This window comes from Bos grunniens, chromosome 11 (assembly GCF_055505025.1).
Source record: "Bos grunniens cultivar Pamir isolate PY7600 chromosome 11, Bosgru_T2T1.0, whole genome shotgun sequence".
In the NCBI taxonomy this organism is placed as follows: domain Eukaryota; kingdom Metazoa; phylum Chordata; class Mammalia; order Artiodactyla; family Bovidae; genus Bos; species Bos grunniens.
In genome coordinates, this window is record NC_141175.1 from 14560576 (window position 1) to 14573662 (window position 13087).

The 13087-nt window shown below is 43.9% G+C and overlaps 1 protein-coding gene and 2 pseudogenes across 2 annotated transcripts; 2 read left to right on the forward strand and 1 right to left on the reverse strand.

Moving 5' to 3' along the window:
* Nucleotides 1-1344: 1344 nt before the first annotated feature.
* LOC147362634 (olfactory receptor 1L8-like) lies at nucleotides 1345-2277 on the forward strand. The gene has a single exon (XM_086323376.1). The coding sequence runs from the start codon at nucleotides 1345-1347 to the stop codon at nucleotides 2275-2277; it is 933 nt and encodes a 310-aa protein (XP_086179502.1).
* Nucleotides 2278-3982: 1705 nt separating this feature from the next.
* LOC147362635 (mitochondrial pyruvate carrier 1 pseudogene) lies at nucleotides 3983-4610 on the forward strand (annotated as a pseudogene). The gene has a single exon (XR_015135742.1). The product of XR_015135742.1 is annotated as a mitochondrial pyruvate carrier 1 pseudogene (transcript).
* A 5867-nt stretch (nucleotides 4611-10477) lies between these two features.
* On the reverse strand, nucleotides 10478-11961 carry LOC147362636 (RNA-binding protein with multiple splicing 2-like; annotated as a pseudogene).
* Nucleotides 11962-13087: the final 1126 nt, after the last annotated feature.

Below are 13087 nucleotides of genomic sequence, written 5' to 3' on the forward strand. Positions count from 1 at the left end.
CTGGCCCTTCTGGGTTGCGTGATCTTGAGGAAAGTGCTCAGTGCCTAACCTCAATGTTCTCATCTATTGAAAGGGACTGTTGCTGAGAACCAGGTTAGAGAATTGTCATCTGTCATATACATAAAGCATTTAGCTCGCTGCCTAATACACAGTAAGGCTTAATAGGTCTTAAGTATGACTTTTGTTTCTCTTAATTGTGCGCTCATTTTCAAATCATACAAAGCACAAATAAATGTTTCTCCCACCAAGTCTCGTAAACTTGGGTGAAGCACGGTCAAACAATGAAAAATATGAAAGCTATAAGGTTTTGCAAAGAAGTACAGAATAAGTGTTTTCAAGAGCATCCAGATACACCTGACAAAGGAGAGGATTTGGGCAGGAAGTAAAGGAAGACATGAAGACGATGGTGGAGCAGGAGAAGAGGAAGCCGAGAAGGGAGGTGTTTACTGTCCCAGATTTCAGAGAAGGACACCAGGAAACAGAGATGTTAGGTAACCAGCCCAAAGCCACACAGCCAGAAAGTGAAGGAGCTGATTTCAAAACGCATGCTCTTCTCAAAGACACCACATGATGCTCACTGCTTTTAAGTATGTCTATCACCATACCTGTAGAATTTTGTGGCAGTTATTTGTGTAAAAGTTTGTCTTTCCTGCCAGACTATAACCGCCTTAAGAATAGGAACTGAGAATCACTCATCTTTTTAATCTCAGTGTTGGGTTCCTAGTGAGTGTTTAAAACAGTGATACTGAATAATTGTGAGACCATAAATCCTCAATGTTTATGAATGTTTTAATGCATAGGTTCAAATATTGGGCTGACCAAAAAGTTCATTCAGGTTTTTCCATATCTTATGGAAAACCCCAAATGAAATTTTGGCCAACTCTATAATACAGTTTTTTTTTTCCCCCAAACCAGGTTTGAATTAAAATACTGGCTCTGAAAGGGTGACTACTGGCACTGTGTCACTGTGTGCCTATGTCAGCAGTTACCTTATTTACCTGATTCACTGTTTGGTTTTTTGTTTATTTGTTTTGTTTTGTTTGCAAGGATGGTAGAGAGATGAACTTCAGCAAATCTAATAAATATTTGTGGGGAAATAAGAATAGTGCATGGCTGAAGTCTACCTGGGATTCTTTCTGAAAGGAAATTCACTCTCTGATGTCCTTGCACTTAACACAGGTTCAATTTTATTGTTCAACTTACTTTTGTGGACTGTGGAAAGGATGACAAAATCATGGACTTTTTATAGGAATCCTAGGAAAGAGAGGAATGAATTGAAATTTGTTGAATTAAAATATTTTTTTTACTATATATTTGAATATATGTATTGGCCTATGCAGGACCATGGAGAGAGTTAACCAAACCAGCAGTGTCTCTGAGTTCATCCTTCTGGGACTCTCCTCCCGGCCTGAGGACCAGAAGCCACTCTTTGCCCTCTTCTTCATCATGTACGTAGTCACCATAGTGGGAAACGTGCTTATCATTCTGGCCATCTGCTCTGACACTCAGCTTCAGACACCCATGTATTTTTTCCTTAGCATTTTATCCTTTATTGATGTTTGCTACACAACCACCATAGTTCCCAAGATGCTGGTGAACTTTCTGTCAAAGAAGAAGTCCATCTCCTATGCTGAGTGTATGACCCAGATGTATTTCTTCTTGGCTTTTGCCAACACAGAGAGTTACCTCCTGGCAGCCATGGCCATTGACCGCTATGTGGCCATCTGTGACCCCTTCCACTATGTCACCACCATGAGCTGCCACCGCTGTGTCCTGCTGGTGACCTTCTCCTGCTCCATCTCTCACCTCCATTCCCTCTTACTGGTTCTCCTGATAAATCGTCTTCTCTTTTGTGACTCCAATATCATCCACCACTTCCTCTGCGACATCAACCCTCTACTGAAGCTGTCCTGCTCCTCCACGCTTGTCAATGAAATTGTCATTAACACCGAAGGACTGGTAACCCTGGTGAGCCCTTTCATATGTGTTATCATCTCTTACCTACGCATCCTCCTTGTCGTTCTTAAGATCCCTTCGGCTGCTGGGAAATATAAAGCTTTCTCTACCTGTGGTTCCCATGTCACCATGGTGACCCTCTTTTATGGAAGCATTATTTATGTTTATTTCCGACCCCTGTCCACCTACACCATCAAGGACCGAGTGGAAACAGTCATCTACACCATTCTGTCCTCCATGCTGAACCCTTTTATCTACAGCCTGAGGAACAAAGATATGAAGAGAGGCCTGAGGAAGCTGATGAGCAGGAGGATGTCCTAGGCAGCACTCCTGTGGGCATACTCAGGGGTAAGTCTTCTCCTGAGGCCCCTCACTTCTAATTGAAGTAAGTTACTGAAGGTTACACTCCTAAGCCAAGAGTCCATTAAAAATGGTGTAGATGACTGACAAGACTAGAATCTACAGTCTTATTTTTAGTATAATTATAGAAGTATACAATATATTCATATATATATATATATATATCCACCAATCAAAGCCACCTTATTGCAGCCCCCCAGCTGGCCAGAGTCTTCATACTCAGTCCTCATCTCCCCCTCCCATTCTCTTTTGTCATTCGCTCCTTTCAAGTGCAGCTGAAAATGAATATCCTGCATTAATTTCTCTCGACCAAATATCTCCTTATTCAATAAGTCATGCAAAAGAGACACTGATGTATAGATCAGTCTTATGGGCTCTGTGGGAGAGGGAGAGGGTGGGGAGATTTGGGAGAATGGCATTGAAACATGTATAATATCATGTATGAAACGAGTCGCCAGTCCAGGTTCGATGCACGATACTGGATGCTTGGGGCTGGTGCACTGGGACGACCCAGAGGGAGGGTATGGGGAGGGAGGAGGGAGGAGGGTTCAGGATGGGGAACACAGGTATACCTGTGGCGGATTCATTTAGATATTTGGAAAAACTAATACAATATTGTAAAGTTTAAAAATAAAATAAAATTAAAAAAAAAAAGTCATGGGCACAGAATGGCTGATTACATGAGAATCTGGAACCTAGAAACAAGTAAGGGGAAAACTGTCTCTTTTCAGGGCTCTTGAGAAGCATTTGAGCTCTGACTGTGATAGGCGTTGAGAAGACCTCCACATCTAGGGACAGGAAATGCCTTTGTCCATGTGGAGACAGTCTAGCAGCTGGCCTGATGATTTCTTAGGAGAAGTTAGGGCCTATTGCTATACTTGAAAGTAGTTTCTATGGTGTACTTCTCTTTTCTATGGTGTGATTCTTCAATAAAATATTATCAACAGGCATTTGTTATTGCTCAGTCTCAGTCGTGTCCGACTCTCTTCAATCCCATGGACTGCAGCATGCCAGGCCTCCCTGTCCTTCTCTATCTCCCAGAGTTGGCTCAAACTCATGTCCTTTGAGTCAATGATGCCATCCAACTATCTCATCCTCTGTCATCCCCTTCTCCTCCTGCCTTCAATCCTTCCCACCATCAGGGTCATTTCCAATGAGTCAGGTCTTCCCATCAGGTGGCCAAAGTTTTGGAGCTTCAGATTCAACGTCAGTCCTTCCAATGATTATTCAGGACTGATTTCCTTTAGAATGGACTGGTTTGATCTCCTTGCAGTCCAAAGGACTCTCAAGAGTCTTCTCCTGTACCACAGTTTGAAAGCATCAATCCTTTGGTGGTCAGCCTTCTTTAAGGTCCAGCTCTCATATCCGTACGTGACTACTGGAAAAATCATAGCTCTGACTAGATGAACCTTTGTCGGAAAAGTGATGCCTGCTTTTTAATATGCTGTCTAGGTTTGTCAACAGATATAGCCTTATGAAATTAAAAGACGCTTGCTCCTTGGAAGGAAAGTTATGAACAACCTGGACAGCGTATTGAAAAGCAGAGACATTACTTTGTCAACAAAGGTCCATCTAGTCAAGGCTATGGTTTTTCCAGTGGTCATGTATGGATGTGAGAGTTGGACTATAAATAAAGCTGAGTGCCAAAGAATTGATGCTTTTATTGGGATCCGAGGAGCTGCAGCGAGGGCACCGCGGGCAGCTAGGTGTCCGGCACGGCCATGGCAGGAGCGCTGGTGCGGAAGGCGGCGGACTATGTCCGGAGCAAGGACTTCCGGGACTACCTCATGAGTACGCACTTTTGGGGCCCAGTAGCCAACTGGGGTCTTCCCATTGCCGCCATCAATGACATGAAGAAGTCCCCAGAGATTATCAGTGGGCGGATGACATTTGGATGTCTAAAAAGGCATCAGCGTAACAACGGGAGATGAAGAACCGGCCTTTGAAGGGACTGCATCGCCAGCTGCTGTTGCCGAGTCACGGATTCCACCATCATGAATAGTCTTGCTGAGGAAAATACGCGGAATGCTATTTTTACTAACCGGACTATTTTTCTAGACATAGCAGAGTCCCTAAACCAACTCTCTGCTGCCTTATGAGTACTGAATATTTTCTTCTCTTCAGAAAGAGTAGCACAAATATGCAATCAATTTAATAATTCTCAATGAAGGTTTTATCTGCAGTAATATGTGTATTATCTGTAAGAATATACTTAGTGAAAAACTGAAGAGAACAAAATTTGTAACCATTAGCATTTAAGTACTCAGAAGGCATATCCTTAATGACCATGACCCGGCTGACAGCTGGCCGCATACCGGAAAGCACATTGCCAGTGTTTGAAAAGCTATTTGTACTTCCGTGCAGTGTGTATATTGAAATGCTGTAAATTAATGACAATAAATGATTTAAATATTTGTGAAATGAGTAAAAAAAAAAAAAAAGAATTGATGCTTTTGAGCTGTGGTGTTGGAGAAGACTCTTGAGAGTCCCTTGGACTGCAAAGAGATCCAACCAGTCCATCCTAAAGGAGATCAGTCCTGGGTGTTCATTGGAAAGACTGATGCTGAGGCTTAAACTCCAATACTTTGGCCATCTGATGTGAAGAGCTGACTCACAGCTCTGAAAAGACTCTGATGCTGGGAAAGATTGAGGGCAGGAGGAGAAGGGGACAACAGAGGATGAAATGGTTGGATGGCATCACCAACTCAATGGACATGGGTTTGGGTGGACTCTGGGAGTTGGCAATGGACAGGGAGGCCTGGCATGCTGCGGTTCATGGGGTAGCAAAGAGTCAGACATGACTGAGCGACTGAACTGAACTGAACTTACTGTACTCTGGCCACCTGGGGAAGACTCTATGCCCATACCTGACAAAATGGAGCAGGGTATAGCAGTGTTTTCTTCCTTCTGGGCAGATTGGGATGTCTGCAAAAGCTTCTGGCCACATCAGAGTCTGGCAGCAAAAACACAAGGATCAGCTCCTGATTATCTGAGGCGAGTCCTGGGAAAATACTCAGAAAAATCTGGGAAATGGGGAGATGTAGACTTCTATGTCCCATTCTAGACTAGGTGAATCAGAATCTACAGAGGAAGGAATTCCCTGGTGGTCCAGTGGCTAAGATTCTGGACTCCCAATACAGGGGGCCAGGGTTCCATTCCTGATGGGGAACTAGATCCCATATGCTGCAACTAAAGATCCTGCATGCTGCAAGTAAGACTCAGTGCAGTCAGATAAACATTTTTATTTTTAAATAAAATTAGTTAACAAAATTTTTTAAAAAGAATCTACAGAGGAGAGGCTCGGGGATCTTTCATAAGCTTCTCAGATGATCTGAGGCAACTGGCACTACACCATGTACTGGAACTGCATTTACGTACAACTCTACACCAGGACTTCTACAGCTACCTGGACAAAAGAAGGGGCTCTGCAAGACACAGAAGTGTGTCTTTCTGACACAGAAAGTGTCAGAACTCAGGAGCTAGAACTCCACTTTAATTGCCCCCGTACGTGTGCGATCAGTTGCTCAAACGTGTCTGACTCTTTTGCATCCCATGGACAGTAGCCCGCCAGGCTCCTCTGTCCATGGAATTTTCCAGGCAAGAATATTGGAGTGAGTAGTCATTTCCTCCTCCAAGGGATCTTCCCCATCCAGGGATCAAACCTTCATCTTGCATCTCCTGCACTGGCAGGCAGATTCCTTACTATCAGTTCTTTACTATTGTGCCATCAGTTGCTGCTGCAGTAGAAAAGTAGCCTGTCAGCAGCCTAGTGGACAGCTCTACTGTCCTCCCATTTGCCTTCCCAAACCCACTGACTCTATCATGGTTCTTCTCTTAGATCCACTTTTTACTTCTCTGCCCAACCTCCCCTGGGGCCACTTGCTTTAGGTGTGACACACCTGAAGACCACTCTCCATTATGCTCTGAAGAAAGATGGGCGTTTAGACTCATCAGAGTAGTCAAATTACATGCCATACTCACTCTTTCAGAAGAAAGAACACATAATCATTTAGAAAGATTGTTTATAAAAAGATGGTTTGTGCTCACCTTCAGGAGTGATTAGGAAAACTACAACCAGGGTGAGATATTATTTTACACACAGCAGATGAACAAGAAAAAAATATTCCTGGCAATTCTGAACATTGGGGAGTGTAGGGAACACTGAAAGTCTATGACAGTGCACAAAGGAGTATAATTTGGTTTAGTCACTTGGAGAACAATTGCCCTCATTTTTCAACACTAAAATTGAATACAGTGTAGTGAGATGACAATTTGAGCTCTGCTGCTGCTGCTAAGTCGCTTCAGTCGTGTCCGACTCTGTGCGACAGCAGACTCTGTGCGATAGACGGCAGCCCACCAGGCTCCCCCGTCCCTGGGATTCTCCAGGCAAGAACACTGGAGTGGGTTGCCATTTCCTTCTCCAATGTATGAAAGTGAAAAGTGGAAGTGAAGTCGTGCAGTCGTATACGACTCTTCACAACCCCATGGACTGCAGCCTACCAGGCTCCTCCATCCATGGGATTTTCCAGGCAAGAGTACTGGAGTGGGGTGCCATTGCCTTCTCTGAATTTGAGCTCTATGAGATATATAATAGGCTAGTTTCACTGCCTTAAAAATGCTATTTCACCTATTCATTTCCTCCCACCAAGAAAGACAAAAAGCCCTCCAGGATTTCCCTGGTGGTGCAGTGGTAAAGAATCCACCTGCCAGTGCAGGAAACACTAGTTCAATCCCTGGTCCAGGGAGATTCCACATGACTTGGAGAAACTAAGCCCATGAGCGCAACTACCGAGCTGTGTTCTAGAGCCCACGAGCTGAAACTACTGAGCCCCTGTGCAGAACTACTGAAGCCCGCAGGCCTAGAGCATGTGCTCAACAAGAGAAGCCACCGCAAAGAGAGTAGCCTCCACTCACTGCAACGAAGAGTAGGCTCTGCTCACCACAACTAGAGAAGGTTCTCCTGAAGCAATAGAAACCCAGTACAGCCAAAACTAAATGAGTAAAATTATTTTTTAAAAAACCATCTGGAAACCATTGATCTTTTCAACTATCTCTACAGCTTTGCCTTTTCCTGAATGTCATGTAGTTGTAATCATAGAACATGTAACCTTTTCAGACGTATTAGACCCCCGAGATTTGATGAAATGTCATAACTTGCTTATGTCTACACAGTTAGTAGAGTTATGAGGTTAGGATTTAAAACACCTGTCTGGCCCAATGCTCTGCTCTCAACACTACAATATGTTACTTGATCACTAACACTAAATAAGACTCATCTATATTCAACTAATAATTAAAAAAAAAACAGTCATAGCTGAAGCACCAACCAGGAAATAATATTTAGAGCTCATTGACACATGATGTTTATCAAAAGTTGAACTAAAGGAAAAATTATCTGGAGAAGATTGCCCAAATGACGTGTATAACATCCATACTTTCTCATGGATCTGATATCCAGTGTATTGTCAACACAGATCACTGGAGGCATAAACATCTGTGTGCTCAGCCACTCAGTCATGTCCAACTCTTTGCAACTCCATTGACTGTAGTCCGGCAGTCTCCCCTATCCATGGGATTTTCCAGGCAAGAATACATAGATTTCCTACTCCAAGGGGTGTTCTCAGCCCAGAGACTGAACCCACAATTCTCGTGTCTTCTGCATTGGCAGGTGGAGTCTTTGCCACTAGTGCCATCTAGACAGTGTGATTTTTGCCTCCAAACCATTACTAATATTAATTTTTATGCACGAATGTGATTTCCAAAAGCCTCTAACTGAAGCTGATTAAACGAAAGCTCATGCATTGTGTCTGTTCTTAGAACACAGATGTTAGTATTTCATCTAAGCAACTGTTTATTTTTATCTTTGGTTGTGAATTCTGTGACTGATCAGAAAGCTTGGAGCCAAATCTAAGGCTCACCCGTAACAAGGGTCATGACCATCTGCATTTTCAGAGTCATTCCTGGCTCAATTTTATGTCCCCACCCTTGTTTATTCCTTCTTTTGTGCTTGTCTAACCTTATTTTCAGTTTATCCATCTTGTAGCGTATATGTTACTCCAAGCTGCCTTAAACTCTTCAGAAGTAAGATCTACTATAAACATAAATAATTTTTAAGTCAGAGAAGAAAACCCACCAAACTGGAAAAATAATGGTCATCTCTGGGTAGCAGGAGTATAGTTTCTTAAAATTTACTTTCCCATAAGGGATACCAAAACAAGATAAAAATATTAAAAACCAAAAGTTACTTTAGTTCTACCAGTTTTTTTACAGAAGTTAAAAAATGTATTCTAAAAATTTATATGGAAATGCCAAAGAACCTAGAGGAATCAAAATAAATTTGAAAAAAAATAAGAAGGAGGGGACTCGAGCTACCTAGCTTCAAGACTTACTAAGCTGCAATAATCAACAGTGTGCTATTGTTTTTTCTTTTTTACTTTGGATGATTTCTTTTATTTTGTGTTTCATATATTATCCAGTTTCACATTCTCACAGGATCAGCAATTACAACACCCACCTCATCTTCTAAGTCTGAAAATGGCAAGACAGCCGCAGCTGCAGCCAACAGCAAAGCACTGATGTGCTCACAAAACAAAAAATTGCACAATTTTTCCTTCATTTTTCTTAAACTAAGGGCTGACGCTAAGGCTCACTACTGAAGAAAAGAAACTCTTTTCTTCTTCATGCCTCAAAAGAAAACGTTAAACTTATCTGACAAGTCTGAGAAGGGCTCTTCAATAATTAATTGCACACACACACGAAGCTTTCAGTTCAGTTCAGTTCAATTCAGTCACAGTCATATCTGACTCTTTGTGACCCCATGGACTGCAGCACTGCCAGAATTCCCTGTCCATCACCAACTCCTGGAGCTGCCTCAAACTCACATCCATTGAGTTGGTGATGCCATCCAACCATCTCATCCTCTGTCAGCCCCTTCTCCTCCTGCCTTCAACCCTTCCCAGCATCAGGGTCTTTTCCCAATGAGTCAGTTCTTCGCATCAGATGGCCAAGTATTGGAGCTTCAGCTTCGGCATCAGTCCTCCCAATGAATATTCAGGACTGATTTCCTTTAGGATTGACTAGTTGGATCTCCTTGCAGTCCAAGGGACTCTCAAGAGTCTTCTCCAACACCACAGTTCAAAAGCATCAGTTCTTTGGTGCTCAGCCTTCCTTATGGTCCAACTCTCACATCCATACATGACTACTGGAAAAACCATAGCTTTGACTAGATGGACTTTCATCAGCAAAGTAATGTCTCTGCTTTTTAATACATGTTCTAGGTTGGTCATGAAGGAAAGGGCAACCCACTCCAGTACTCTTGCCTGGAAAATCCTGTGGTAGTCTACAATCCATGGGGTTGCAAAGAGTCAGACATGACTGAGTGACTAAACTTTCACTTTCAAACTTAGATTGGTCATAGCAAAGAGCAAGCGTCTTTCAATTTCATATCTGCAGTGATTTTGGAGCCAAAAAAAATAAAGTCCGTCACCATTTCCATTGTTTCCCCATCTATTTGCCATGAAGTGATAGGACGGGACAGGATGCCATGATCTTAGTTTTTTGAATGTTGAGCTTGAAGCCAGCCTTTCCACTTTCCTCTTTCATGTTGCATAAACATTTTGTTACACAGGGTACAAAAATACTTTCACTTTTTTGATTGGTTTCAAAGATTGGAAAGACTGAGGAGCCATGGCAGGGGTGGGGTGCACCAGGGTACACCGGGGAGAGGTAAGTGAAATGAGCAGAGAAAGGATTTTCTTAATGGTTGTTGGCCCATCTGAGGAGGAAGAAGCAGAGGCCCCTGATTTGAAATGACCAGGAAAACGCTCTGTCTTGGCTGGGTGGTCCTTCCTATTCAGCCTGGAAGTGAGTGGGGGGGTGGTGGTGGTGGAGTGCCAGCTGCCAAGCAGAACTGGCTACAGGGCTTGGTCCTCAATGAAGCCAGGTGGTGCAGGGCAGAGGGGTAGGGAGAGGAACCCAGAATGATGATGAGCCCTTAGTGGCCAGGCCTTGTTGCCATGGTGAAGCAATGTGAGAACAAACTGTACACTCATGTACACACAAGTTTTAACTGTCTTAATTCATGGCAGAAAACATTCAAAATTAAATGCCTCAGTGTCTTGAGGGGGGGATACGGAAGCAGATTTGGGAGGTTGGGACTTGCTCAGTCCCCAAGGAGCCCTCCCAGCAAGAAGGGCCCTGAATCCAGCCCTGAGGCTTTGGAGACAGGCTGTGGGGCAGGACAGGGCTGAGGAGGAAGAGAGGAAGAAAAAGAGTCCACTGAGTCAGGCTTAAAGTTCACAGTCTTTGGAGGGCAGCAACAGAAGCAGCTCTGCAGGGCCACCTGGGGGCACGGGGCGCTCAGGGTGGCTTCCTCCCCTGCAGGGCAGGGGCCTCGAGCTGTGGTGACAAGGGTGGAGAGCGAACAGAAGTGCCAATATTTCCATCCTGGCTGGGTGGTATCAGAGGAAGGGTACTAGCGCACCTGGTGCTTTTGAACTGTGGTGTTGGAGAAGACTCTTGAGAGTCTCTTGGGTTGCAAGGAGATTCAACCAGTCCATCCTAAAGGAAATCAATCTTGAATATTCATTGGAAGGACTGATCCTGAAGCTGAAGCTCCAATACTTTGGCCACCTGATGAGAAGAACTGACTCATTGGGAAAAGACACTGATGCTGGGAAAGATTGAAGGCGAGAAGAGAAGGGGACGACAGAGGATGAGATGTTTGGATGGCATCAGCAACTCAAGGATGTGAGTTTGAGGCAGCTCCGGGAGTTGGGATGGACAGGGAAGCCTGGAGTGCTGCAGTCCATGGGGTCGCAAAAAGTCGGATGCGACTGAGCAACTGAACTGGGCTAAACTGAACCAGCACACCTGAGCATGCAGGGTGGCAGCAGCAGCGGTGGCGGCTGGGTAGGTGAACGGCGGTATGTGAGATGGCTGGGGTCAGCTCCATAGTGTACAGAGGGTAGGGGGCCCAGGCCTCTGGGGATGCAGGGATTGGAGCGGCCCCCATCAGGTTATAGGTGTCCCCTGCAATGAAGTGTGCTCCAAGGGTGGGGTTGGCATTGGTAGGATTTCGTGTAGTCATTCATTTGTTCTTCCCTTTAGCTCGTCGGCTTCCCTTGTGGTTCCACTGGTAAAGAATCCGCCTGCAATGGGGAGACCTGGGTCTGATCCCTAGGTTGGGAAGATCCCCTGGAAAAGGGAACGGCTACCCACTCCAGTATTCTGGCCTGGAGAATTCCACAGACTGTATAGTCCATGGGGTCGCAAAGAGTTGGACACGACTGAGTGACTTTCACTTTAGCTTGTTCCTGGCCATCTTGGTGTTGGCCTTGGCAAACTCTAGCCTCAAAGACTGTGGGTTTTCAGCATCAAAGCAAATACCGTTCAATGCATTCTTGGCGGCTGCTGCTCCTGCCCAACAGTCAAAGACCACAAAACCAACAGGCTGTCTTGATGTAGGCATGATCAGGGACCCTTTATATCCCTTGAAAGGCCCGAAGAGCAGGTAGAGTTGTCTGGGTTTAATGTCCACAGGGAACCCACTGACCCACAGCGTCCTGACCTCCTCCTCCGCCAGGGTGCCGCCACAGCCCGTGCTACGCCAGTGCTGTGCTCGCCGGTGGGCTTCAGATTGCTCATGGTGCTGCCTGAGGGCTAGCTTGGCGCAGACCGGAAAGGAAATTTTAAAGACTGACAATACCAAGTCCTGAGCATCTGGAAATCTCATTCATTGCAAAATGGAACAGTTGCTTAAAACAATTTGACAGTTTCTTAAAAAGTTTAACATACCCCTACCATGTAACCCAGAAATCCCACTCCTAGATACTCCAAAAGAAATGAAAATTGCTATTATTTTCTCCCATTCTGAAGGCTGTCTTTTCACCTTGCTTATAGTTTCTTTGGTTGTGCAGAAGCTTTTAATTTTAATTAGATCCCATTTGTTTATTTTTGCTTTTATTTCCAATATTCTGGGGAAGGAGGTGGGAGCGGGGTTCGGGAGTGGGAACACGTGTATGCCTGTGGCGGATTCATGTTGATGTATGGCAAAACCAATACAATATTGTAAAGTAATTAGCTCCCAATTAAAATAAAAAAAAGAAATGAAAATTGTGCTTATGCAAAGAAATGTATGCCAGTGTTTTGTAGCATCTTTATTCATACTAGCCAAAATCTAAGACAGTCTAGAAACTGATGGATGGATCAACAAATAATGGTATATCTACACAAGAAATGATACTGAACTAAAAAGGAAAGAACTATGATGATACAACAACTTGGATGAAACTCAACAGCAGTGTGCAAAGTGAAAGAAGCTAAATAAACAATCTAAAAAGCTACATACTGTGTGATCCTATTTGTATGACTTTTTTCTGGAGGTGGGGGAGACAGGAAATCAGATCAGTGTTTGCCTGGAGCTGGGAGTGGGAGAAGAAAAATTATTAGAGGGGCAAGAGAAATGTCCAGGGTGCTGAAAATGTTCTCTGTCTTGATTGTAATTGCTACAAAATGCAGGACAATTGTCAAAACTCATCAACAAAATACTTAACATGGATAAATTTTATTGTATATAAATTGTACTCTATGTGTAATAAGACTTCATCTTAAAAATAAAACCTTGTAGAAAAAAAGATAGTTGTATTTCAGGCCTTGGGCTAGAGAAACGTGAGAAACATGTCTTAAGTAAAATGAAAATGCATTGACAACGAAACACTGACGGAGTTGACGTAGCACTAGAGCCGGAATCTTCACAATGGTTACAAGGTCC

Coding starts and splice junctions, on each gene's coding strand:
- LOC147362634 (XM_086323376.1), top strand. CDS start 1,345: ATGGAGAGAGTTAACCAAACCAGCAGTGTCTCTGAGTTCATCCTTCTG.